This window comes from Bubalus kerabau, chromosome 1 (genome assembly GCF_029407905.1).
Source record: "Bubalus kerabau isolate K-KA32 ecotype Philippines breed swamp buffalo chromosome 1, PCC_UOA_SB_1v2, whole genome shotgun sequence".
Taxonomy (NCBI): Eukaryota; Metazoa; Chordata; class Mammalia; order Artiodactyla; family Bovidae; genus Bubalus; species Bubalus kerabau.
Window position 1 is genome coordinate 18,061,237 of NC_073624.1, and position 27,953 is coordinate 18,089,189.

At 41.8% G+C, this 27,953-nt stretch overlaps 1 protein-coding gene across 1 annotated transcript in view; it reads right to left on the reverse strand.

Moving 5' to 3' along the window:
• LOC129644192 (antigen WC1.1) overlaps window positions 1–27,953 on the reverse strand; it is a 60,489-nt gene that overhangs the window by 5,144 nt on the left and 27,392 nt on the right. Inside the window, exons 8-16 of the mRNA XM_055569693.1 lie at window positions 20,631–20,945; window positions 16,538–16,846; window positions 16,136–16,444; window positions 7,304–7,396; window positions 6,913–7,227; window positions 5,253–5,567; window positions 804–845; window positions 402–716; window positions 117–149 (exon numbers count right to left, since the gene is read on the reverse strand). Coding sequence (XP_055425668.1) covers window positions 117–149; window positions 402–716; window positions 804–845; window positions 5,253–5,567; window positions 6,913–7,227; window positions 7,304–7,396; window positions 16,136–16,444; window positions 16,538–16,846; window positions 20,631–20,945 — 2,046 coding nt within the window. The remainder of the gene's footprint in view (window positions 1–116; window positions 150–401; window positions 717–803; window positions 846–5,252; window positions 5,568–6,912; window positions 7,228–7,303; window positions 7,397–16,135; window positions 16,445–16,537; window positions 16,847–20,630; window positions 20,946–27,953) is intronic.

Sequence of the window (27,953 nt, forward strand, 5' to 3'; positions counted from 1 at the left end):
CCTCCCCAACAGCCACAGCTCCTCAGACTCTTTCCTCTTCTGAGTTGTCAGAGGGCCCACAGAATAGGTCCCCAGTATCTGAGTATCCTCTCCTGCCCATGGATGGATCACAGTACCTGCTGTAGTCGTGGGCACTGTTGTCCTTACACCTAAAGAGAAAAACAGTAGTGTGGGGAAGAAGAATTGGCCAGAACGCAGGGCAAACCTTTTCCCTCCTGAGCCTGAAATCACCCCTCTCAGTCTCCACAGCATCAATGTCCAGGCCTCCCAGCACCCTCATCCTAGATCAGAGCCCCAGCACCCGGGATGTCTGAACATAAACTCCCCACCACGCCTGGTCCAGCCAACTGCCCCTGCGCTGCCCCAGCTCACCCAGGGTGGACCCTGAGCCCCTCACTCACCAGAGCACCTCACACCAGCATCCTCCTCATGCTTGCAGTCACTCTGCCCCCAGGGCTCCGCAGCACAGTCCCACAGGGAGGACTCCCAGCCCCCGCACTGCACCTCGTCCAGCCAGATGCTCCCATTTCCAGGGCCAAATGCTGCAGACCGCACGGCTTCCAGGGCCTGGCCACAGCCCAGCTGCTGACACACCACCTCGGCCTCTGCCAGGCTCCAGGAGTCATCGCACACGGTGCCCCAGGTTCCGCTGTGCCACACCTCCACCCGCCCTGAGCACTCGGTGTCTCCTCCCCTGAGTCTCAGCTTCTCTCTGTCTGAAAAGGCAGCAGCCCTTCCTGTGACTGCCCTGGTGGGAGGAAGGAGCCCCTGGGAGCCACAGGGGAGGGGGCTGGCTGACGTACCTGTGCAGGGGGCAGCAGTTGGACAGCTCTTGGGTCTTCTTCCTGCACACAACGGGGAAACAGTGGATCAGGAACACCTGAGGGTGTTCCTGTCCCCACATAAGATTATCTAAGGTCCATGGCTCAGTGCAAATGACATGTGAAAACACAGGCTCATTATCTCCTGGGCTGAAACATTCACTGCATCTGATCACCAGCTGAAATTACTTTAAATATTTACTTGTTTATCAGTCTTCACACCCCACAGCAAATATAAACACAGACATCTACGAATGTACACACACTCCTCTGAATGAAAGTTCCATTAGAAGAAGGACCTTGTATATCTTATATGTGCCATGTTTCTGCTATTAGGACAGTGCCTGCACATTGTATGCACTCATTCAACAAATATCTATGGAAAACCATTTCGAAATACCTAGATAAGAGCTTGATAAATATTTATTAAATGAATGAATAGACAAATAAAATTCAGTGAAATAAAATTTCTTTTTTTTTAATTCATACTAATCAGTGAAATAGTAAACCAAATATAAATTAATGGTAACAGTCTATGATAATAGTTGATATTAAAAATAATCAGTCCAGAAACACAGAGTCAATTTATATTCAAAATCTCATGTACACAATTTTAATGGAAAAGTATTAGATAGATTATAAACTACTCTTACCTATTATTCAGTGTGACAAGTGGGCAAGTGAAGTCTACTATTGTAAAAGGAAACTCCCTTTTATAAATTTATTTTTAATTGGAAGATAATCGCTCCACAATGTAGTGTTGGTTATGTGTGTGTGTGTGTTAGTCGCTCAGTCATGTCCAACTCTTTGTGACCCTATGGACCCACCAGGCTCCTCTGTCCATAGGATTTTCCAGACAAACATACTGGAGTGGATTGCTATTCACTTCTCCACTGGATCCTCCCTACCCAGGGATCAAACCCAGGTCTCCTGCACTGCAGGCAATTTCTTTGCTGTCTGTGCCACCAGAAAAGCCCATAGTGTGGGTTAGGAATCTCTTAAAAAGGACGTATACAAGAAAGACCTGGTAGAATTCTGGGAAGATATATGGACACATATATGTACACACTGAGTAAGCCAGAAATTTTTGCAATGGTTAAAAAAAAGCCTACTGATATACCTGTGGCAGATTCATGTTGATGTATGGCAAAACCAATACAATATTGTAAAGTAATTAACCTCCAATTAAAATAAATAAATTTATATTTAAAAAATAAAAATCTATTATCAACTTGAAAAAAAAAACTACAGGGGAAAAGTGATGGGGCACGGAAAAAAAAAAGCCTACTAAGAAAAATTTGTATTGAGAAGATGCAGAAATAATAAACAAAAGACTGAAAATATACACAAAAGAATTGAAGCTGAGAGAAATAAATATAAATTCAAAAAAACAGAAGGATAAATAGTACCTGTCATAAAGTATCAATATTTTTATATTCTTTCCAGATCATCCTATCAAAACTCCTACCCACTCTATGCAGAGAATCTCTGAGAAAACAATGGCAGGACCTCTGTGAGCGGGTTGCTCATTTTCATGGTCAAAGACTTTACCACCTCTCAATTCACAGGGTTTAATTGTAGGGAAAATATCATCAATAAAAGGTCTCACAGTTTAATGCCTCTTTGGCCTTCAAATGAAAAAGACAAAGAGATGATCAAAGAGAGGCAAGGAAGGGAGTGAGCCTCTGCTTTTGAAGTATCTGATCCCACATTCTCTTAGCTATGGGTTTCAGGCAACATCCAGCATACCATTCAAGGTGCACCTGAAGGGGGTGTGTGTGTTTGTGTATGTGGAGGGGGAGGGAAGGAGAAAGAGAAACAGAGAGAAATGTTGAAGGAATAAGGTGCTATGGTGTGACTATTTGTCGCCCTCGCCAACATCTATTTCGTTCAAAATTTATTGCTGAAATCTCAGTTCCCAGTGTAACAGTATTTAGTGGTGGAGCTTTCTCAAACTTTTCCAAAAACAGAAGAAAAGATCACTTCCAAATTCATTTTATGAAGCCAACATCAGTCTGATACCAAAGCCAGATAAGGATACCATGAGAAAAGAAAATTACGGGCTAATACTCTGATAAGTACAGGTGCAAAAATCGTCAACAAAATATTAGAAAACTGAATTTGACGATACACTAAAAGAATCATACACCATGATCAAGTGATATTTGTTCCAAGGATACAAGGATAGTTCAACATTCACAAATTAATCAATGTGATACACCAAATAAACAAAATGAAGGTAAAAATCATATCCTCAAAGGATGCAGAAAAAGTGTTTGACCAATTCAACATCCACTTACAGGAAAAACTCTTTTACAAAGTAGGTATAGAAGGATTGCATCTCAACATAATTAAGGCCATATGAAAAGTACACAGCTAACATCATACTTGACTGTAAAAAACCAAAAGCTTTTCCTCTGAAATCAGACACAAGACAAAAATGTCTACTCTCACCACTTTTAATCAACTTAGTTTTGGTAGTCCTATCCAGATCCAATGAGTCAGCTCTTCTCATCACGTGGCCAAAGTATTGGAGCTTCAGCTTCAGCATCAGTCCTTCCAATGAATATTCAGGGTTGACTTCCTTTAGGGTTGATTGGTTTGATCTCCTTGCTGCCCAAAGGACTCTCAATTCAATTGTGGCATCCAATCACCACAATTCAAAAGAATCAACACTTTTTAGCTTCTTCTATAACCCGGCTCTCACGTCCAGATTTGACTACTGGGAAAAATATAGCTTTGACCATATGGACCTTTGTCAGCAAAGTGATGTCTCTGCTTTTTAATACTCTGTCTAGCTTTGTCACAGAGGAACAAGCCTCTTTTAATCTCATGGCTGCAGTCACCAACAGCAGTGATTTGGGAGTCCAAGAAAAGAAAATCTGTCACTGTTTCCACTTTCTCCCCTTTTATTTACCTAAGAGCTGATGATCTTAGGTTTTAGAATGTTGAGCTGTAAGCCAGCTTTTCACTCTCCTATTTCACCCTCAATGAGAGGCTCTTTAGTTCCTCTTGGCTTTCTGCCATTAGAGTGGTATCATCTGTGTATCTGAGGTTGTTGATATTTCTCACAGCAATTTTGATTCCAGCTTGTGATTCATCCAGCCTGGCATTTCCTATGATGTTCTCTGCATATAAGTTAAATAAACAGGGTGACAATCTACAGCCTTGACGAACTCTTTTCCCAATTTGGAACCAGTCGGTTGTTTCATGTCCAGTTCCAACTGCTGCTTTTTGATCTGCATACAGGTTTCTCAGGAGGCAGGTAAGGTGCCCTGGTATTCTCATCTCTTTAAGAATTTTCCACAGTTCATTGTGATCCACATGGTCAAAGGCTTTATGTAGTCAATGAAGCAGATGTTTTTCTGGAATTCTCTGGCTTACTCTATGACCCAACAAATGTTGGCAATTTGATCTCTGGTTTATCTGCCTTTTCTAAACCCAGCTTGTACATCTCGGAAGTTCTCACTTCACTTACTGCTGAAGCCTAGCTTGAAAGACTTTGAGCATAACCTTGCTAGCATGTGAAATGAGCACAGTTGTGAGGTAGTTTGACCATTCATTGGCATTGGCCTTCTTTTAGATTGAAATGAAAACTGACCTTCTCCAGTCCTGTGGCCACTGATGAATCTTCCAAATTTGCTGACATATTGACTGCAGCACTTCAACAGTATTACCCTTTAGTATTTTATAGCAATATATGTGAGTCAAACAATGTAAGTCTTCACTGATGAATGGATAAAGAAAATGTAATATAGACTTATATCCACCCATAAAAAAAGAAGAACATCTTGCCAGTTTCAACAACATGGATGGACCCCAAGGGCATTATGCTAAGTAAAACAAATCAGACAGAGAAAGAAAAATACCATATAATCTCATTTATATGTGCAATATCAAAACAAAAAGCAAGTTCAGAGACGTTGAGTAGTTGGTGGCTGCCAGAGGTGGGGGATTTGGTGTGGGCAAAGGTAATCAAAAGGTATAAATTTGAATTATAAAGTTAATAGGTGAAGAGATATAACATACAGCATGGTGACTATAGTGAATACTGCATTGTCTATTTGAAAGATGGCAAGAAAATACATCTTAAACATTCTCATCATGAAGGAAACTTTTTAACTATATATATGGATCTATATATATGGATCCATATATATAGATATAACTAGACTCACTGTAGTGATCATTTATCAATACACACAAACATATAAGCATTTTGTTGAACACAGCAAAAAATATAATGTTGTATCAATTATATCAATTAAAAAATTTTCATAAAGCAAGTTTGGAACATGTAGATTAAATAAGCTCCATCCAAACTTCATTTTATAAACTCAACTTAAACCCATCACTTAGATTTTAAAATATCAAATCTCACTAACAACATCCTACAGAGTTGGGAAAGACACAGAAACAGACATAAGTCACCTTCACACGAGATGTAGGCTTCCTCCTTTGGAGAGCATGAACTGTATTTCCATGGGCCAGAAGGACACTGCCAGAGAGAGGTATCAGTTTTCCGACACTGAATTAAATCTACCCACCGGGGTCTAGAACCTTCCCTGAGACCAACAGAGGTGTTGAGACTTCCACTGTCCCCACAGCCAAGCTGACTGCAGATCATGGACACAGTGATGTCTTCCATGGGGCTGCGGCAGACACTGCCCCAGGTCCCATTGTAGAAAACTTCCAGCCACCCAGCACACTGCTGGTCCTCGCTGACCATCCTGAGCGCCAGGAACTCTAAGATCGAAAGAGAGGAGACAGGACACAGTGACATCCCACTCAGTGCTCTGGGTTTTCCTCTCTCCGGAAAAATGTGAACACTCATCTCTGTCAGCTGAGGAAGCAAATCCATTAGATGACCAGAGTGAAACCTGCCTCCTTTTTATCTGACTTTGTCCATTTGTGTCTGTCTTTCTAAATATTTCTACCACTATGATGTAGTGGATATGAACTGAGAGGAAGACCAACCTGGACACCTGCAGAGAGAGGGAGCTGACTCCTGCTTCCTGACAAAACATCTAAAAGAGTGTATGAAAGGGATGTGATGTGGACAGTGTGGAGGCAGATAAAATAATGGACCTGTGACTGTTTCCTTATCTGGCAAAGGGGACTTTACAGATGTGATTAAGGTAAGGACCTTGAGATTACCCTGAAATATGATGGATTAACCACCTGCTGCTGCTAAGTCGCTTCAGTCGTGTCCGACTCTGTGCAACCCCATAGACGGCAGCCCACCAGGCTCCTCCGTCCGTGGGATTCTCCAGGCAAGAATACTGGAGTGGGTTGCCATTTACTTCTCCAGTGCATGAAAGTGAAGTCGCTCAGTTGTGTCTGACTCCTAGGGACTCCATGGACTGCAGCCTACCAGGCTCCTCCATCCATGGGATTTTCCAGGCAAGAGTACTGGAGTGGGTTGCCATTACCTTCTCCCACCTGAGCACAGTCTAATCACAATCTTAGACTCACTATCCTTTAGAGTGGAATACTTTTCCTCGTTCTGGTTAGAGGGAGATGTGAATGTGTATAACAGTTAGAGAGGTGGAGCGTTGCTGGTCTGATGATGAACAGAAGGGGGTTATGACCGAAGGCAGGCAGGCAGTTTTTAGAAGCTTGAAAAGACAAGAAACAGATTCTTTCCCAGAGGCTCAGAGGTGATGTGACCCTACTGAAACCTTAGTCCCCATCCTGTGAGATTCCTGCTGGACATCTAAGCTACAGAAGTGTAAGGAAGTAAATGTGTTGTTTTAAACCATTAACTATGTGGTGATTTGTTACAAAACAAAAAAAAACTAGCACCTTGGCTTTAAGACTTCTCTACCATATGTACCAGAAGAGTGAGCCCTGATTTCAAGGAAAACTGAGAAAAGGCTCTGCCAGCAAACACTACTGAGGAGAAAGGACCAGAATCTCAGCTGCTGCAGGAGGCAGTGAAAGCACCTCATCTTCACGTCTGCTGGAAAGACAGGCTTCATGGGAGGAAGCCTCCTTCTCTGGTCCTTTCAGCATCTCTGCCTCAGGGATCAGACCCCCGTATTCCTGGGCCCTCCCCTCCCCTAGCCTGTGGACAGTGTGGAGTGCTGACCTGAGCAGATGACTCCGGCGTCCTCCTTGTGTCTGCAGTCGTGCCGCCCCCAGCCCCGGGAAGGGCACCTCCAAACGTGGGACTCCTTTCCTGTGCAGTTCAGGTCGTCCAGCCAGATGGGCCCTGATCCTGCCCCAAAGTGAGCAGACCCCGTAGCATTGAGGGCTTCTCCACAGCCCAGCTGCCTGCACACCACGCGGGCATCCTCCAGGTTCCAGCCATCATCACAGATGGTACCCCAGGAGCCCTGGTCAAGGATCTCCACTCTCCCGGCACAGGGACCGCCCCCATCCACCAGGCGGAGCTGTCTACTGTCTGAGGAGAGAGAAATGGGACAATGAGGCGTTGACCTGGGGGATGAATAGGATCTTCTGTCCTGTGGGACCCTCACCTGAGCAGTAGGGGGCGCTCTCCTCTGAGGCTGCAGACCCTGCTTGTTCAGACACCGAGTCATTGCACTGGGGCAGCACCTGGGTGTGATTTCCTGAAAAAAAGAGCGATGATTAGAGGGTTGCGAGGGTTGAAGAACAGGAAACTCAGTTAAGCAAAATAATTTTTAGGAGAGGAGGGGAGTTTGTGGGGAAATGGATACATGTATATGTATGGCTGAGTCCCTGCCTGTTCACCTGAAACGGTAACAACATTGTTAATCGGCTAAACCCAATACAAAGTAAAAAATTCAAAATAAAATAATAATAATAATAATGATCTAGTGATGGAGCTGAGATGAAAGCTGTAACATACCAGTAAAGTTACCATAATCTTAGTGTTCCCTTTCTCTATGAACAGCCCTGGTCCTGACAATGCCACGATTCCTGTTTTAAGTCAAGCTTTGCCCTAAGAATGAGTTAAATAAGTTGCTCTACCCTTAATCTACCCCTAAATAGAAGAAGCAAAACAAAATCCTTTCTGAAGGCTTTGTACAATTTTTTATCTACAATGTTTGTGATTTTTTAAAAACACTTATATAAAAGAGATCTCATGGAAAACAAGAGAAAAAAGAAACATTAAAAAATTTTCCCAGGGTATTTGGCTCTTAAAGTTACCTGACCAAAATAAATAAATAAATAAATAAAGTTACCTGACAGAGAGTTTATTTTATTTTTATTAATTTTTATTTGAGCATAATTGCCTTACAATGCTGTGGATGCTTCTGCTGTACAGCAAATTCAATATGTTATGTATACATGTAAGGGTTTCCTAGGTGACTCAGTGGTTAAAAAAAAAAAAATCTGCCTGCCAAATAGGAGACTGGGGTTCCATCCCTAGTTGGGAAGATCCTCTGGGGAAAGAAATGGCAACCCACTCCAGTATTCTTGCCTGGGAAATCCTATGGACAAAGGAGTGTCTCGGGCTACAGTCCATGAGGTCACAAAAGAGTCAGACGCAACTCAGCGACCAAACAACAATGATATATATATATATATATATATATCCCCTCTTTCTTGGATTTACTTCCTATTTACATCACCACAGAGCACTGAGTAGAGTTCCCTATACAATAGGTTATTATTTATCTAATTTATGTGTTCAGTTCAGTAGCTCAGTAGCGTCTGACTCTTTGTGACCCCATGCATCACAGCACGCCAGGCCTCCCTGTCTATCACCAACTCCCGGAGTCCACCCAAACCCATGTCCATCAAGTCGATGATGCCATCCAACCATCTCATCTTCTGTCATCCCCTTCTCCTCCTGCCCTCAATCTTTCCCAGCATCAGTGTCTTTACCAATGAGTCAGCTCTTCACATCAGGAGGCCAAAGTATTGGAGCTTCAGCTTCAACATCAGTCCTTCCAGTGAACACCCAGGACTGATTTCCTTTAGGATGGACTGGTTGGATCTCTTTGCACTCCAAGGGACTCTCAAGCGTCTTCTCCAACACCACAGTTCAAAAGCATCAATTCTTTGGTGCTCAGCTTTCTTTATAGTCCAATTCTCACATCCATACATGACCACTGGAAAAACCATAGCCTTGACTAGATAGACCTTTGTTGGCAAAATTTATGCGTGTGTGCATGCTAAGTCACTTCAGTCATGTCTGACTCTGTGACACTATGGATTGTAGCCCATCAGTCTCCATGTCTACGGGATTCTCCAGGCAATATCTATTTTATACTTAGTATCAATAGTGTAGGGCTTCTGAGTCTGGTGGCTGAGGCAGTAAAGAATCCACCTGCAATGCAAGAGATCCTTGGGTTGGGAAGATCCCCTGGAGGAGGGTATGGCAACCCACTCCACAATTCTTTCCCAGAGAATCCCCATGGACAGAGGAGCCTGGCAGGCTACAGTCCATGGGGTTGCAAAGAGTCGGATACGACTAAGCGCACAGCACAGCACATCAATAGTGTCTATATGTCATATATGTCAATCTCAATGTCCCAATTCATCCCACTCTTCGTTTCCCCTCTTAGTATCCATGTGATGTTCTCTAGGTTGATGTCTCTACTTCTGCTTTGCAGTAAGTTCATCGCTACCATTTTTTCTAGATTCCACATATAAGTGATGTTATACCGTATTTGTTTTTCTCTTTCTGATTTACTTCATTCTACATAACAATCCTATTTCAAATCCTAAAAGATGATGCTGTGAAAGTGCTGCATTCAATATGCCAGCAAATTTGGAAAACTCAGCAGTGGCCACAGGACTGGAAAAAGTCACTTTTCATTCCAATCCCAAAGAAAGACAATGCCAAAGAATGCTCAAACTACCACACAATTGCACTCATCTCACTAGCAAAGTAATGCTCAAAATTCTCCAAGCCAGGCTTCAACAACACGTGAACCGTGAACTTCCAGATGTTCAAGCTGGTTTTAGAAAAGGCAGAGGAACCAGAGATCAAATTGCCAACATCCACTGGATCATCGAAAAAGCAAGAGAGTTCCAGAAAAACATCTATTTCTGCTTTATTGGCTATGCCAAAGCCTTTGACTGTGTGCATTACAATAAACTGTGGAAAATTCTAAAAGAGCTGGGAATACCAGACCATGTGACCTGCCTCTTGTGAAATCTGTATGCAGCTCAGGAAGCAACATTTAGAACTGGACATGGAACAACACACTGTCTCCAAACAGGAAAAGGAGTACGTCAAGGCTGTATATTGTCACCCTGCTTATTTAACTTATATGCAGAGTACATCATGAGAAACGCTGGGCTGGATGAAGCACAAGCTGGAATCAAGATTGCTGGGAGAAATATCAGTAACCTCAGATATGGAGATGACATCACCCTTATGGCAGAAAGTGAAGAAGAACTAAAGAACCTCTTGGTGAAAGTGAAAGAGGAGAGTGAAAAAGTTGGCTTAAAGCTCAACATTCAGAAAACAAAGATCATGGCATCCAGTCCCATCACTTCATGGCAAATAGATGGGAAAACAGTGGAAACAGTGGCTGACTTTATTTTTTTGAGCTCCAAAATCACTGTAGATGGTGACTGCAGTCATGAAACTAAAAGATGCTTACTCCTTGGAAGAAAAGTTATGACCAACCTAGACAGCATATTAAAAAGCAGAGACATTACTTTGCCAACAAAGATCTATCTAGTCAAGGCTATGGTTTTTCCAATAGTCATGTATGGATATGAGTTGGACTATAAAGAAAGCTGAGCACCAAAGAATTGATGCTTTTGAACTGTGGTGTTGGAGAAGACTCTTGAGAGTCCCTTGCACTGCAAGGAGATCCAACCAGTCCATCCTAAACGAAATCAGTCCGGAATGTTCATTGGAAGGACTGATGCTGAAGCTGAAGCTCCAGTACTTTGGCCACCTGATGATGTGAAGAACTGACTCATTTGAAAAGACCCTGATGCTGGGAAAGATTGAAGGCGAGAGGTGAAGGGGACGACAGAGGATGAGTTGGTTGGATGGCATCACCAACTCAGTGAACATGAGTTTGAGTAATCTATGGGAGTTGGTGATGGACAGGGAGCCCTCTTGTGCTACAGTCAATGGGGTCGCAAAGAGTCCGACATGACGAGCGACTGAACTGAACTAAACCGAACATAACAATCTCTAGGTCTATCCATGTCTCTGCAAATTTCACAACTTGATTCTTTTATGGCTGAGTAATATTCCATTTTATATATGTACAACATCTTCTCTATCCATTCCTCCTGTGAGGACATTTAGGTTGCTTCTGTGTCCTGGCTGTTGTAAATAGTGCTGCAGTGAACATTAGGATGAATGTGTCTTTTTGAATGATGATTCTCTCCAGGTATGTGCCCAGGAGTGGGATTGCTGAGTCATACGATAGTTCTATTTTTAGTTTTTTGAGGAACCTCCATACTGTTCTCCATAGTAGTTGTGCCAATTTACATACCCATATGTAGGAGGATTCCCTTTTCTGCACATTCTCTTCAGCATTTATTGTTTGTAGATTTTTTTAATGATAGATATTCTGACTGGTGTGAAGTAATACCTGACTGCAGTTTTGCATCTCTCTAGTAATTAGTGATGTTGAACATCTTTTCATGTATTTGTTAGCCATCTGTATGTCTGGAGAAATGTCTGTTTAGGTCTTTTTCCCATTTTTCAATTGGGTTGTTTGGTTTGTTGATATTGAGTTATTTGTGCATTTTGAAGATTAGTCGCCTGTTAGTTGTTTCATTTTAGTTGCAAATATTTTCTCCCATTCTGACAGTTGTCTTTTTGTTCTGTTTATGGTTTCCTTTGCTATGCAAAGCCTTTTAAGTTTAATTGGGTCTTATTTGTTTATTTTTGTTTTTATTTTCTTTACTCTAGAAGGTTGGTCAAAAAAGATCTTGTTGCAATTTATGTCAAAGAATCTTCTGCCTATGTTTTCCTCTAAGAGTTTTATAGTCTGACAGAGAATTTAAATGCCATGATTAAAGTCCTCAAAGAATTAATTAACAAGATGTGTGTCTTGGCAGAGAAATGATAACAAAAACAAAGGAAAATTCTACAGCTGAAAAAGTTAACAGCTGAAATTAAGAACTAGAGAATGAGTCTATCAGCACATTAGATCAATATAAAGTAGAAATAGTAAAATGGAAGATGAGAGGATAAATATTCCTCTATATACAAAAGCTAGTTACATGGTAAGTGCCTGGTTAACAATACTGTATAACAAAGTTTCCCCCCAAACTTAGCAGTTGAAGGAACTTTTTTTTTTTTATTTTGATCATAATTTCCTGGTCAGTAATTTGGGAAAGACTCAACTTGGCAGTTCTATCTTTGGGGTCTCTCATGTGGTTGCACTTAGATGTTATCTGGGGCTGATATCTCTAAAGGTTTGATTGAACTGTGGTTATGTAAGGAAATTCCCTGAAGTATTTTTTTTGTTGGGGAGATGGAGGGATAAAGGAGCATCCTATCTGCAACTTAATCCAGAAAGATTTTACATACTCAGGGGGGAAATGGGGCAGGAGAGGGACAAAGGAGGAGAGAGAGGGAAAGCTAGAGCAAGACAGAGAAAACTAGAGTGAGAGAGAGAGGGAGAGAAAAGAAAGAAGGATTAAAGCAAAATACTAACCTAACATTTGGGGAATCCAGATAAAGTTCAGAGAGAATTCACTCCTAGAAAACCTTCACTAAAGGAAATACTAGTAACATCAAACCCATAAAATGCCTAGGAGAAAACCTAGGTAAAGACATGCAAAACATCTGAGAGAAATTCAAGACCGAACTGAATGAAGGGATATATATTTTGCCAATGATTTGGGAAACTCAATGTTGTCAAAATAAATCATTCTCAAATTTATATACAGATTAAAGCTAACCTCAATAAAATTCCCTGATGCTTTTGTGTGTGTGAAACATGACAAGATGATTCAAAATTTATGTTGTTGTTCAGTCACTCAGTCATGTCTGACTCTTTGCAACCCCATGGACTGCAGCACGCCAGGCTTCCCTATCCATCACCAACTCCCAGAGTTTACCCAAACTCATGTCCATTGAGTCAGTGATGCCATCCAACTATCTCATCTTCTGTTGTCCTCTTCTCCTCCTGCCTTCAATCCTTCCAAGCATCAGGGTCTTTTCTAATGAGTCAGCTCTTCACATAAGGTGGCAGAGTATCGGAGCTTCAACTCAAAAATGTATACAAAATACAAAAACCAAGAATGACCAAGGCAGTTAGGAAGAACAGCAACAACATAACTTCTTTAAATGAAAGTTACCCAGACGTACTCTGTGTTTTTAGTCACTCAGTCATTTCTGATTCTTTGTGACCCAGTGGATTATAGCCCAACAAGCTCCTCTCTCCATGGGGACTCTCCAGGCCAGAATACTGGAGTGGGTTGCCATGCACTTCTCCAGGGGATCTTCCCAACCCAGGGATCAAACCCAGGTCTCCCACCTTGCAGACAGATTCTTTACCATCTCAGCAACCAGGGAAGGTTCAAGATTTACTATAAAATTACAATAATTAAGAAAATGTGGTACAGGTGGAAGGATAGACAAATGACACAGTGGAATAGAATAGAAAGTCTAAAAGAAGTACTCAAACATATGTGCCCTTCTGTTTATCACAAAGGTGGCATTGCAGTAGGGAATAGTCTTTCCAGAAAAAGATTTTCAGTCAACTGGATGCCCATATGAAAACATGACACTTGACCCTTATCCTACACAGTTATCAGTCCTAGAGGCACTGTATGATTACATGCAAAATAAAAGTAATTACACTTCTGTGAGATACTCTCAGAAAACATTTTTGTGATTTTGGAGTGGACAAAGTTCTTTCTAGAAGGATATAAGGAGCTCTATGGACTGGAACAAAGGACTGGTTCAAAACTGAGACAGGAGTACGTCAAGCCTGTATATTGTCACCCTGATTATTTAACTTCTATGCAGAACACGTCATGCGAAATGCCAGGATGGATGAAGCACAAGCTGGAGTCAAGACTGCTGGGAAACATATCAATAACCTCAGATATGCAGATGACACCACCCTTATGGCAGAAAGTGAAGAGGAACTAAAGAGCCTCTTGATGAAGGTGAAAGAGGTGAGTGAAAATGTTGGCTTAAAACTCAGCGTTCAGAAAAGGAAGATCATGGCATCTGGTCCCATCACTTCATGGCAAATAGATGGGGAAACAATGAAAACAGTGACAGACTTTATTTTCTTGGACTCTAAAATCATGGCAAATGGTGACTGCAGCCATGAAATTAAAAGATGCTTGCTCCTTGGGAGAAAAGCTATGACAAACCTAGATAGCATATTAAAAAGCAGAGATGTTACTTTGCCGACAAAGGTCCAACAAAGCTATAGTTTTTCCAGTAGTCATGTATGGATGTGAGAGTTGGACCATAAAGAAAGCTGAGCACTGAAGAATTGACGTTTGTGAACTGTGGTGTTGGAGAAGACTCTTGAGAGTCCCTTGGACTTCAAGGATATTAAACCAGTCAATCCTAAAGGAAATCAGTGCTGAATAGTCATTGGAAGGACTGATGCTGACGTTGAAGCTCTAATACTTTGGCCACATGATGGGAAGAACTGACTCATTGGAAAAGACCCTGATGCTGAAAAATACTGAAGGCAGGAGAAGGAGATGACAGAGAATGACATGATTGGGTGGTATCACCAACTCAATTGATATGAGCTTGAGCAAGCTGCGGGAGATGATGAAGGACAGGGAAGTTTGATGTGCTGCAGTCCATGGGATTGCAAAGAGTCGGACATGACTGAGTGACTGAACTGAACTGACTGACTGAAGGAGCACTACATGTACAGTAAAAAAGGTGAATGAATTCACTTAAGATTAGTAACTTGACTCATTGAAGTACACCATACCATTAAGAAAATTAAAATATAAGACAGAATTAAACACACAAAAAACATAATAAATATTTATTCCAAAAGTCATCATCATGGTAACTTGCACCACTGTATTTGTAATAGTCAAAACCTGGCAACAAACTCAAATTTCTGCCACTAGTTGAATGGATCAATGCATGGTCATGTGATCATTCAAAGGAATACTCTATAGTAATCAAATTGAATACAATGTTGCCATAAACAACATCAGGAGTGAGAAATTAGACACGAAAGAAAACATTCTGTATGGTTATACATAAAGTTCAAAAACTGGGAAACTATTTTATGGCAGTACAAGTCTTAGGTAGTCAGTCTTCCCTGGAGAGGAGGAGGACACAGCTATTGGGAGGCGATAGAGACTCTGTGGTGCTGTGCATGTTCTCTTTGTAGATCTGGGTTGGGGAACATGATCTAGGTATACACTTATTGTTTGTACTTTGTTCTCTATTATTGTCCTTAAATAATAATGTTTCATAAAAATATTATTCATCTAAGCATTTCTTTCCCTGACATAGCACTTCTTAGCACTTCTTCCCCCTGAAAAAATGAGTGAACAATGAGAAGGTTATGGAGCAGGACCTTACGGAGCCTTCTCAGGACAGACCACCCTCATGTCCTGCACCTGCTTCTGTCTGTAGAAAAGCCTTAGCCAAAGAATAAATCTAATCACAGAAATGAAAATTTTTTCAGAAACAAAGGAAAACAGTCAAATAGGATAAAATAATAATAGTTTAGCCCTAAACAAAGTCAAGGATTTTTAGTTCCTCCTCATGGGCTATAGCTAACATTCTGAGCCATATCCTTTGAGCTGTTTTGCAGATGCTGAAATCCCAACCAGGAGGTAGAAGTAAATTACATGATGACCAGACTAGTGGGGTGCCATTTCCTTCTCCAGGGGATCTTCCCACCCCAGGGATCAAACCTGAGTCTCTTGCATTGTAAGCAGATTCCTTACCATCTGAGTCAACAGGGAAGCCCTTCTTCATCTTACACAATTCCAATAATTGGCCTCAAGGAAATGGGAACAAACCAACACTAGAACTGATGATTAACTGTATTTCAAACAATAAAGGTGACACTGATCAGACCTATTTCAAGATGATTGTCAGGGCTAGCTGTGCTATTCTGCAGTAACCTCTCCCCTACCTCCACCTGTGCACTCCTGAAATTCCCATTTAAAAACTCTTGTCCCTGATCAGCAAGGGGGAGCTGGTTCTTTGGTACATTAGTCCTCTGTCTCCCCAGAACTGCTGGTTTTCTCAAAAAAGCTATCTTTAATTTTACCCCATGCTAATCTCTCAGGATTGGATTCTTGAGTAATGAGCAGTTGAAACCTGAGTTCAATAATTTCACTACAGAATATCTTCCTTTCTAAGCCTGTTTTCCCTTACTCTCTGCTTTGGGGAAATTTCACCCCAGGAGCATCCTAAGTATAGTAGCCCTTCCCTGTCTTACCTGAGCAGATCACAGAGGCTGTGTTGCCACGAGAACAGTCAGGAACACCCAGGGCAGTCACAGGGCATTTCCATAGGAAAGACTCAGCCCCTGAGCAGTGAAATCGGGCTTTCCAGAGTTGATCACTTCCTTCTGCTCCATTTGGGGTGGAGATGGCGACTCCACAGCCGAGCTGACGACAGACAACATTGGCATTGGCCAGACTCCAGTGGGAGGCACAGAGAGCTCTCCAATGTCCAGAAATATTCATCTCCACCTGCCCCTCACACTGAGAGGTGCCATTTTTCATGAGCCGGACTTCTGTGTACACTGATAGAAAAAGACAGGATTTCAGCACAATCTGATTTCTTTTTTAGCTTGAACTGAGTGTACACAGAGGTTAAGTCCTGATGTGCATCTCACCTGAACAGACAACCTGAGCAGCTCCACTGGGGTGACACGTGCCCCCTGGACAGGGCACTCTGGGGCAGGACCAGAGCTCAGGCTCCTCCCCCTCACACCTGAACTCTTCAGCCCAGACCTGGCCATCGGACTCTCTGAATGGCACATGTCCCAGGACAGACACAGCCTTGCCACATCCCAGCTCTGCACAGATGACCTGGGCAGTGGGGAGTGTGAAGTTTCCATCAGACACTGGGGTCCAGGCTTCTCCAGAACGCACTTCTACTCGCCCTGAGCAGGGTCCAACCCCTCCAGCCAGACGCACAAATCCTAAGAGAAACAAAGAACAACAAACGCAGTGAGTGTTCATGAACCTGGCTTGACAATTGGAAACAACATTCACAGGCATGAGATAGTGTGAAAGTTTTTCTTTCCAACAGTGGAATAAGAGGGGACAAGAAGAGAGAATTTGACTGTCATTGTCAAACTGCATTTTCATGAACAAGTTTCTGAAGAGATATCCAGAAGGATTGCAGGGTCAGTTTGGAATGGCTGAATCCCGAGAATATATATTGGTTAGGAACGTTAATTCCTATCTGGGGCATGGAAACTACAGTGCTCAAAGAAACTGCACAGTGGTAGTCATTCAAACGTGGGTGCAGAGCTGAAGTGAGAGTGAAAAAGGTCCATGGGGTTCAAGAGCTTACAGGCCTAAGAGCCAGAGAAGTTTAGAAGTTTAGAGGACCATCCTGAGATTTCTGGGGCTAAACTTCTGGCCAGTATTCTCTCAGAGCCAATATTCAAGTCACTGAAGACAGGGAATATCACACGGGCTGGATCTGAGTGCAGGTATTATAATCTAATTGTGAAAGAAGTTGTCCACAGGCAAGTTTAGAAATGACAAAAGCTCAGAGAGTCATAGGAGAGGGAGGGAATGCTGCTAGCCATCTTTCTTAAAAACCTAGGATTTATCAAGACACCTGGGAGAAAGTGAGGTCTCAGTGGGATTATGCAAGAGAATTGAGTTAGTTGATTACTTCATACTAGATATGAGATTCTCAGCAAATGTGAAAGAATAATGATAATTTAATGTATTCTAACCTTATCTATATGCTAACTGCATATGCCTTTCCTATTTGGATTTCTGAGATAAGAAGCCAGCAAGGTATAAAAAAGGAGAATGAGAGGAAGAGAGCAGACAGCAAACAACCCATGTGTGCTTTCAGTTCAGTTCAGTTCAGTTCAGTTCACTTCAGTCGCTCAGTCGTGTCCAACTCTTTGTGACCCCATGAATCACAGCACGCCAGGCCTCACTGTCCATCACCAACTCCCTGAGTTCACCCAAACTCGTGTGCATCGAGTCAGTGATGCCATACAGCCATCTCATCCTCTGTCATCCCCTTCTCCTCCTGCCCTCAATCCCTCCCAGCATCAGGGTCTTTTCCAATGAGTCAACTCTTCGAATGAGGTGGCCAACGTATTGGAGTTTCAGCCTCAGCATCAGTCTTTCCGATGAACACCCAGGACTGGTGTGTCCAAGGGACTCACAAAAGTCTTCTCCAGCACCACAGTTCAAAAGCATCAATTTTTCAGCGCTCAGCTTTCTTCACAGTCCAACTCTTACATCCATACATGACCACTGGAAAAACCACAGCCTTGACTAGGTGGAACTTTGTTGACAAAGTAATATCTCTGCTTTTTAATATGCTATCTAGGTTGGTTACTAGGTTGCTGTCTAGGAAGGTTACTTTCCCTCCAAGGAGTAAGTGTCTTTTAATATATACTTTAGAGATTTCTAAACTGCAAAAGCCTCAATAGGAATGAAACATAGAAAGATTTGGGGGTGAAAAAGACTCGTTCAACGAGATTTTAACACTTTTTATCCCCTGTGCTCCTCCCATTTGCCACCTAACCCTGCTACCCTTTCCCATTTCTCCCAAAGCAGAAAAGAAAAAAAAAAAAAAGCTTAAGAGCTACAAATAAATGGAAAGGAGATTCCAAAAGGAGATAACTCCTGTAGGGAATGAGGTGGAATGAGTGGCAGGTTAAACAGGGAGTGGATGACATATGAGAGACAGACCAAAGAAAAGACTGATGATAATGATTTCATCCTTCAGAGCCCATATTTTGGACAGAGAAAAGGTAATCCAATAGGGGAAAACCTGCACATCATAAAGAACAACTTTTTAAATAATTTTCCTGGTTTCTGAGTGTGCTCATAATTATTTATGTACATGGTGGAATTTGTTCTGATGAAAGACTCTGATTGCATAAGTTTGTGAACTTTGAAGCCTCAAAAAGAATGATGTAACAGAATAAAAATCTACTATAGAGAGCAGGTGGAGAAAGCAATGGCAACCCACTCCAGTGTTCTTGCCTGGAGAATCCCAGGGACGGCGGAGCCTGGTGGGGTCACACAGAGTCAGAGATGACTGAAGCGACTTAGCAGCAGCAGCAGAAGCATAGAGAGCAGGAGAGAACAGAAAAGGCACTGCAGAAATTAAAGAACTGAAGGATTAGCTTGACCACTCATACAAGATAGCATATTCAAAAGCAGAGACATAACTTTGCCAACAAAGGTCCATCTAGTCAAGGCTATGGTTTTTCCAGTAGTCGTGTATGGATGTGTATTAAGAAAGCTGAGCACCGAAAAATTGATGCTTTTGAACTGTGGTGTTGGAGAAGACACTTGAGAGTCCCTTGGACTGCAAGGAGAACCAACCAGTCCATTCTAAAGGAGATCAGCTCTGGGTGTTCTTTGGAAGGAATGATGCTAAAACTGAAACTCCAGTACTTTGGCCACCTCATGTGAAGAGTTGACTCATTGGAAAAGACTCTGGTGCTGGGAGGGATTGGCAGGAGAAGAAGGGGACGACAGAGAATGAGATGGCTGGATGGCATCACCAACTCGATGGACGTGAGTTTGAGTGAATTCCGGGAGTTGGTGATGCACAGAGAGGCCTGGCGTGCTGCAATTCATGGGGTCGCAAAGAGTCGGACATGACTGAGCGACTGAACTGAACTGAACTGATGTGAATGAGTAAAGATATTAAATATAATTAAGATATATCCTTGTCTGGTCTCTTGCTGCGTAGACATCTTGTGTCCTTAGGCACTCATAGCATCTTCCACACCACACCTGGACTTTCAGTGCTGTTCAGAGAACCTCACAGTTGCCTTCATCAGCTCCCATTGCCATTCCCCTTCCTCCCAGCTACTATAAAACCTGTTCCACCTTCTTCAAAAATTACATTTGTCCTCTTGCTCCAAATAAGCCCCCAAACACAAGTCTCTTATATCATTGAAATCATCAAATATAAACTACATAATCTCTTATCATAAAACACAGAAATTCATGTTTTATTACCTCCACCTTTGACTTGCCAGTGTATGGCTAAGTGTTCCTCCAAAGTTTGCATTTATACAGATATCTTAAAGGAAAAATTGGGGAAAGAGACTTTTCTAGTAACAATGAAAGAATATAAGACTCAGAACATTTCATTCACAGTTCTCTAGTTCTACCATCAAAGAACTATGAACATTTACATCTAAATTTGCAAAGGAAAATTGAAATCTGCCACAAATCCATAAGAATCTCTGATTTGTTAAATAATATCCCTTTAGGGATCATCTCTATATATGTAAATTATATCCTTCTATAATAAGAGTAACCTCCACTCCTACTAGCTTAGTGCAAAATAATGTCTCATATTGTTTGTACAGAAACAACTCCACCCAGGAAAGTGCATCCTCATTTGTGTCCCTGCCTCTCATAGCCTCCCTGTGCAAAGAGAATGTGTATGTGGCAGTTAGCAAATGTTTCACTCTTACAAAAAGTGAATTATGAAAAAAATTATGAGAATTTATTTTAATTGGGAGAATGAATAAAGCTATTTTACCGTCAGGTAAGTCCACTGGAGATGAAAAGAATAGCAGAGACTTATAAGAGGAAAGTATATGAAGCTCATCAATCATAGCCACAGTGCACTCAGGGAGGATGGGTAAGCGTCTCAGTCCTCTCTAGCCCACCTATCTCCCACTGCCCTGCTGATCAGACACCAGCTTTCTTGGAACTTTCCATTTTCTCAGCCTGTGGACAAAGAACTGACCATACCTGAGCAGATGACTCCTGCATCTTCTTGATGATCGCAATTGTGTTGCTGCCATCCCCAGGTAGGGCACCTCCACACCTGGGACTCCTCTCCTCTGCAGTTCACTTCATCCAGCCAGATGGGCCCTGATCCCGTCCCGAAAGAGGAAGAGACAGTGGCGTCCAGGGCTTCTCCACAGCCTAGCTGCCTGCACACCACGCGGGCATCGTCCAGGTCCCAGTCGTCATCACAGATGGTGCCCCAGGAGCCCTGGTCAAGAATCTCCACTCTTCCGGAGCAGCGACCACCTCCGTCCACCAGGCGGATCTGTCTACTGTCTGAGCAGAGAGAAATGGGATACCAGGGGTTGGGAAGGGTTTTCTGTCCTGTGGGACCCCCACTTGAGCAGTAGGGGGCGCTCTCCTCTGAGGCTGCAGACCCTGCTGGTTCAGACACGGAGTCGTTGTAATGGGGCAGCAGCTGGGTCTGGTTTTTTATACCAGTGGCAAGAGAATAATAAGGTTGAAAAATAGGAAGAAAATAAAACAGGAAGTATTAAGTTGAAAACACTCTAGTGAGTAGTCTGAGACAGAAGGTGGTACAAGGTCCTATCAGAGTTAACATTCTGATCTGTAGAGTTCTGCACAGCATCAGAGAAAGATTTACAGGAAATGTGAGTCTCTCTAACCGGAGCAGTTAAATGATTTCAGAGTCTCAGGAATGAGCTGGCAGCTGGATGGATTCCTTTCAAAGCACACATATTTTGATGCCATTGACCTAAGAGTTAAAGGGGTTGATTAAAGGGAGTAGAGTCAGGAACTGGCCTTATCAGATGCCTCAGATAGCAATCATGAATCCTCTACCATTAGAATCCTTCTCCTTGGTACAGTCATTCAGAACTGAAAAACAAATGGATTCTGTGATATCTTGGTATACCCCAGAATATTTCATTTGTGGTTCTAAGCTTCAGACTTCAGATCTGGATACTTACTTTCAAAGAATGTGATCTCTTTGAGTAGACTGAACAACTTTGCCTGAGAGATGATGTCAAGGAACATTGACACTGCCCAGATTCCACTGGAAAACATAGAATGTTGCTTCTTTTTTTTTTTTTTTTTAACTTTACAATATTGTATTGGTTTTGCCAAATATCGAAATGAATCCGCCACAGGTATCCATGTGTTCCCCATCCTGAACCCTCCTCCCTCCTCCCTCCCCATACCGTCCCTCTGGGTCGTCCCAGTGCACCAGCCCCAAGCATCCAGTATCGTGCATTGAACCTGGACTGGCGACTCATTTCATACATGATAGTATACATGTTTCAATGCCATTCTCCCAAATCTTCCCACCCTCTCCCTCTCCCACAGAGTCCATAAGAAGAATGTTGCTTCTTCTTCCAAAAAAATATAATCCGTCCTTGGACTTTGTGTCAAGAATCTCTGTTATTCAAATTTTGGAGTTATGTGATCTTTAGGGGGAAATAGTGTGTATGTTTGCTTAGTCATTTCAGTCATGTTCAACTCTTTAAGACCCTATAAACTGTAGCCCACCAGGCTCCTCTGCCCATGGGATTCTCCAGGCAAGAATACTGGAGTGGTTGTCATGCCCTCTTCCAGGGGATCTGCCTGACCCAGCGATCTAATCAGTGTCTCCAGCATTGCAGATGGATTCTTTACAGCTGAGCCACCAGAAAAATCTTCTAGTTCTATAACTGAGCAGAAATAAGTCACATTCCTGCAAGCCCTTGAACAAATAACATTAACAAGCTCACTGTACTCTCCTCTCCTTTTATACATAAAAGTGATGTAAAGAAAGGTTAAAGGATGTCTATCAATGTTGCACTTTAAGTAAATGAGGAAGTAGAGAATTAAACCTAAAATTTTCCACTTCCATGGAGAATGGAGGAATTCACAGCAGGCCAATGTGTTTTGCTGGGTCTTGCTGGACACAGCTTAAAAAGCTGAAAAATGTTTTTTAAGAAACAGTAAATGTTACTTTCCCAACAAAGGTCTGTCTAGTCAAGGCTATGGTTTTTCCAGTGGTCATGTATGGATGTGAGAGTTGGACTGTGAAGAAAGCTGAGTGCCGAAGAATTGATGCTTTTGATCTGTGGTGTTGGAGAAGACTCTTGAGAGTCCCTTGGACTGCAAGGAGATCCAACCAGTCCATTCTGAAGGAGATCAGCCCTGGGATTTCTTTGGAAGGAATGATGCTAAAGCTGAAACTTCAGTACTTTGGCCACCTCATACGAAGAGTAGACTCATTGGAAAAGACTCTGATGCTGGGAGACATTCGGGCAGGAGGAAAAGGGAATGGCAGAGGATGAAATGGCTGCATGGCATCACTGACTCGATGGACGTGAGTTTGAGTGAACTCCGGGAGATGGTGATGGACAGGGAGGCCTGGCATGCTGCAATTCATGGGGTCGAAAAGAGTTGGACATGACTGAGGGATGAACTGAACTGAAATGTATTCAACATTTGTTGACACAACATGGACTAAATATGCTAAAATTCTAAAGAGTGGAGGTTATTTCAATATTAGCCAAGGATCTACAGCTTCTTTTTCTCTGGGAATTTGCTGATTCATTGCATAATTTAATTATTCTGAATCTGGGCTCGGGCAAGCAGAGGACTACTGTTGTGACAGGAAGCAGCATAATTTGGGGGCTACCTGGTGCTGGAGAGACAAAACTAGAGTCTTGAGAGCCTCTCTCACACAGCACGTTTTCTCCTCAAATATCTGCCCAGTATATAAGCTGTGAAGGACAGGAGGCTAAAGAACTACATAAAAAGACTTGGAAAGCAGAGTCTTTCTCATTCTCTTGGGTGCTGAGCGACCAAAGAATCCAGGCTCTGAACTGAAATCTCTGAAAGCCCCTGTCATAGGGACAGAAAAATCAGAGGTGGACTGGGTGCTACCAAAACTGCAACCCACACTTATTACAGCTCAGTTTTAGGTTATATTTAGATGTTTGAATGATATACACCCCTTCCCCCTATCTGCCTAGCAAATCAAAGGGTAAATCCTTTCAGGTATTAGAAAATGTATCAGGAGTATCTTACTTTTTCATATATAATTAATAGCATTCAATAAAACATGACATGACATTTGACAAGTTAGGATAACATGACAAATGACCAAAGTGAAAAAAAGAGATAAGAGAATGCAGAGACACACATAATAGAAATGAATAAGGATTTTAACTACAATCAGTGTATTTAGGGGAAAAGCGAGAAGGGGAGAATATACAGGTAAAAAAATGAAAAAATTAACAAAAATCATAAACAAATAAAAATAGCAATGGAACCATCGCCAACCTAAAATAAAATGTCCAGGATTAAAAAGTGAATGAATAAGTCAAACAAATTCTAGATAGAACTTAGAATATAGTGATTTAGAGGAGTCCTAAAGATGAGAGATGAGAAGGAAAATAAAGAGTAGGAGAGGGAGAAGAGATACACGGACAGACAGACAGAACTGCAGACGTCATAGTTGAACATATAATAATAGAGAATTTCTTTTAATATAAACAAGAGTATGAAAACCCCCACTCCTAGTAAAGCTGTTGAAAATCAAAAGGAAAAAGGAAACTCTGAAATAATAACAGATTTATTTAATATGAAAGGAAGAAAAAAAAGAGAGAGAAAGGAACATAAAGCATGTGGATCAATTAAAAGCAAATGGCAGATACCAACACATCAATATCAGTAATTGCATTTACAGTGACTGGATTAAGATAAAACAAAACTGATGCAAATGTTACTTGCAAAACGATCGCCTTATATTATGAAAACAAAGAAAGGTTGAAAGTAAAATGCTGGAAAAAAATGTACTAACTATAAGAAAACTGGAGTAGCTTTATTGATGTCCCAGAAAGGAGACTTTAAGAAAAGATACACTAATTGACAGTAGTGCTGAGAGGGCATCAGAGGGCAGACAGACTGAAACCACAATCACAGAAACTAGCCAACCTGATCACATGGACCACAGCCTTGTCTAACTCAGTGAAACTAAGCCATGCTGTATAGGGCCAACCAAGATGGACAGGTCATGGTGGAGAGTTCTGACAAAATGTGGTCCACTGGAGAAGGGAATGGCAAACCACTGCAGTATTCTTGCCTTGAGAACCCCATGAACAGTATGAAAAAGCAAAAACATAGGACACTGAAAGATGAACTCCCCAGGTCAGTAGGTGCCCAATTTGTTACTGGAGATCAGTGGAGAAATAACTCCAGAAAGAATGAAGGTAGGGAGCCAAGGCAAAAACAACACCCATTTGTGGATGTGACTGGTGATAGAAGTAACGTCCAATGGTGTAAAGAGCAATATTGCTTAGGAACCTGGAATGTTAGGTCCATGAATGAAGGGAAATTGGAAATGGTCAAACAGGAGATGGCAACAGTGAACGTCGACATTCTAGGAATCGGTGAACTAAAATGGACTGGAATAGGTGAATGTAACTCATATGACCATTATATCTACTACTGTGGGGAGGAATCACTTAGAAGAAATGGAGTAACCATCATAGTCAACAAAAGAGTCTGAGATGCAGTACTTGGGTGCAATCCCAAAAACAACAGAATGATCTCTCTGTTCGTTTCCAAGGCAAACCATTCAATATCACGGTAATCCAAGTCCATGCCCCAACCAGTAATGCTAAAGAAGCTGAAGTTGAATGGTTCTATGAAGACCTACATGACTTTTTAGAACTAACACCCAAAAAAAGATGTCCTTTTCATTATAGGGGACTGGAATGCAAAAGTAGGAAGTCAAGAAACACCTGGAGTAACAGGCAAATTTGATCTTGGAGTACAGAATGAAGCAGGGCAAAGGCTAAGAGAGTTTTGCCAAGAGAACACACTGATCATAGCAAACACCCTCTTCCAACAACACAAGAGAAGACTCTACACATGGACTTCACCAGATGGCTGACACCGAAATCAGATTGATTATATTTTTGCAGCCAAAGATGGAGAAGCCCTATACAGGCAGCAAAAACAAGAACAGTAGCTGGCTGTGGCTCAGATCATGAACTCCTTATTTCCAAATTCAGTCTTAAGTTGAAGAAAGTGGGGAAAACCACTAGACCATTCAGGTATGACCTAAATCAAATCCCTTATGACTATACAGTGGAAGTGAGAAATAGATTTAAGGGACTAGATCTGATAGAGTGCCTGATGAACTATGGACAGAGGTTCGTGACACTGTACAGGAGACAGGAATCAAGACCATCCCCCAAAAAAAGAAATACAAAAAAGGAAAATGGCTGTCTGAGGAGGCCTTACAAATAGCTGTGAAAAGAAGAGAAGCAAAAAGCAAAGGAGATAAGGAAAGATATACCCATGTGAATGCAGGATGTCAAAGAATAGCAAGGAGAGATAAGAAAGCCTTCCTCAGAGATCAGTGCAAAGAAACAGAGGAAAACAACAAAATGGGAAAGACTAGAGATCGCTTCAAGAAAATTAGAGATACCAAGGGAACATTTCATGAAAAGATGAGGTCAATAAAAGAAATGGTATGGACCTAACAGAAGTAGAAGATATTAAGAAGCGTTGGGACGAATAAATAGAAGAACTGTACAAAAAAAGATCTTCATGACCAGATAATCACGATGGTGTGATCACTGACCTAGAGCCGGACATCCTGGAATGTGAAGTAGAGTGGGCCTTAGGGAGCATCACTACGAACAAAGCTAGTGGAGGTGATGGAATTCCAGTTGAGTTATTTCAAATCCTGAAAGATGATGCTGTGAAAGTGCTGCACTCAATATGCCAGCAAATTTGGAAAACTCAGCAGTGGCCACAGGACTGCAAAAGGTCAGTTTTCATTCCAATCCCAAAGAAAGGCAATGCAAAAGAATGCTCAAACTACCGCACAATTGCACTCATCTCACACGCTACTAAAGTAATGCTCAAAATTCTCCAAGCCAGGCTTCAGCAACACATGAACCATGAAATTCCAGAGGTATAAGCTGGTTTTAGAAAAGGCAAAGGAACAAGAGATCAAATTGCCAACATCTGTTGGATCGTTGAAAAAGCAAGAGAGTTCCAGGAAAACATCTATTTCTGCTTCATTGACTATGCCAAAGCCTTTGACTGTGTGGATCACAATAAACTGTGGAAAATTCTTCAAGAGATGGGAATACCAGACCACCTGACCTGCCTCTTGAGAAACCTGTATGCAGGTCATAAAGCAACAGTTAGAACTGGACATGGAACAACAGACTGGTTCCAAATAGGAAAAGGACTACATTATGGCTGTATATTGTTATCCTGCTTATTTAACTTATATACAGAGTACCTCATGAGAAATGCTGGGCTGGATGAAGCACAAGTTGGAATCAAGATTGCTGGGAGACATATCAATCACCTCAGATATGCAGATGACATAACCCATATGGCAGAAAGTGAAGAAGAACTAAAGAGCCTCTTGATGAAAGTGAAAGAGGAGAGTGAAAAGTTGGCTTAAAGCTCAACATTCAGAAAACTAAGATCATGGCATCCGGTCTCATCACTTCATGGCAAATAGATATGGAAACAGTGGCTGACTTTATTTTGGGGGCTCCAAAATCACGGCAGATGGTGACTGCAGCCATGAAATTAAAAGACACTTGCTCCTTGGAAGGAAAGTTATAATCAACCTAGACAGCATATTAAAAAGCAGAGACATTACTTTGCCAACAAAGGTCCATCTAGTCAAAGCTATGGTTTTTCTAGTAGTCATGTGTGGATATGAGAGTTGGACTGTAAAGAAAGTTGAGCAACAGAGAATTGATTCTTTTGAACTGTGGTGTTGGAGAAGACTCTTGAGAGTCCCTTGGACTGCAAGGAGATCCAACCAGTCCATCCTAAAGGAGATCAGTCCTGAGTGTTCACTGGAAGGACTGATGCTGAAGCTGAAACTCCAATATTTTGGCCACCTGATGTGAAGAGCTGATTCATTTCAAAAGACCCCGATTCTGAGAAAGATAGGGGGCAGAAGGAGAAGGGGATGTCAGAGGATGAGATTGCTGGATGGCATCACTGACTCAATGGACATGAGTTTGGGTAAACTTTGGGAGTTGGTGGTGGACAGGGCAGCCTGGCATGCTACAGTCCATCGGGTCGCAAAGAGTTGGACACAACTGAGCAATTGAACTGAACTGAACTGAACACTAATTGAATTAAAGAGGGAATTTTCAAGATTATAATGAGATGCACCCTTAATAAAGATACAGACATCAAAATTCAAGAAAGGTAACAGAACATATTTTGAAATATACTTGACAGAATGAAAAGAAGAAATATGCAAAATCACAATCAAAATGGGGAATTTTTACTGTATCTTTTTCAATAGCATACAAA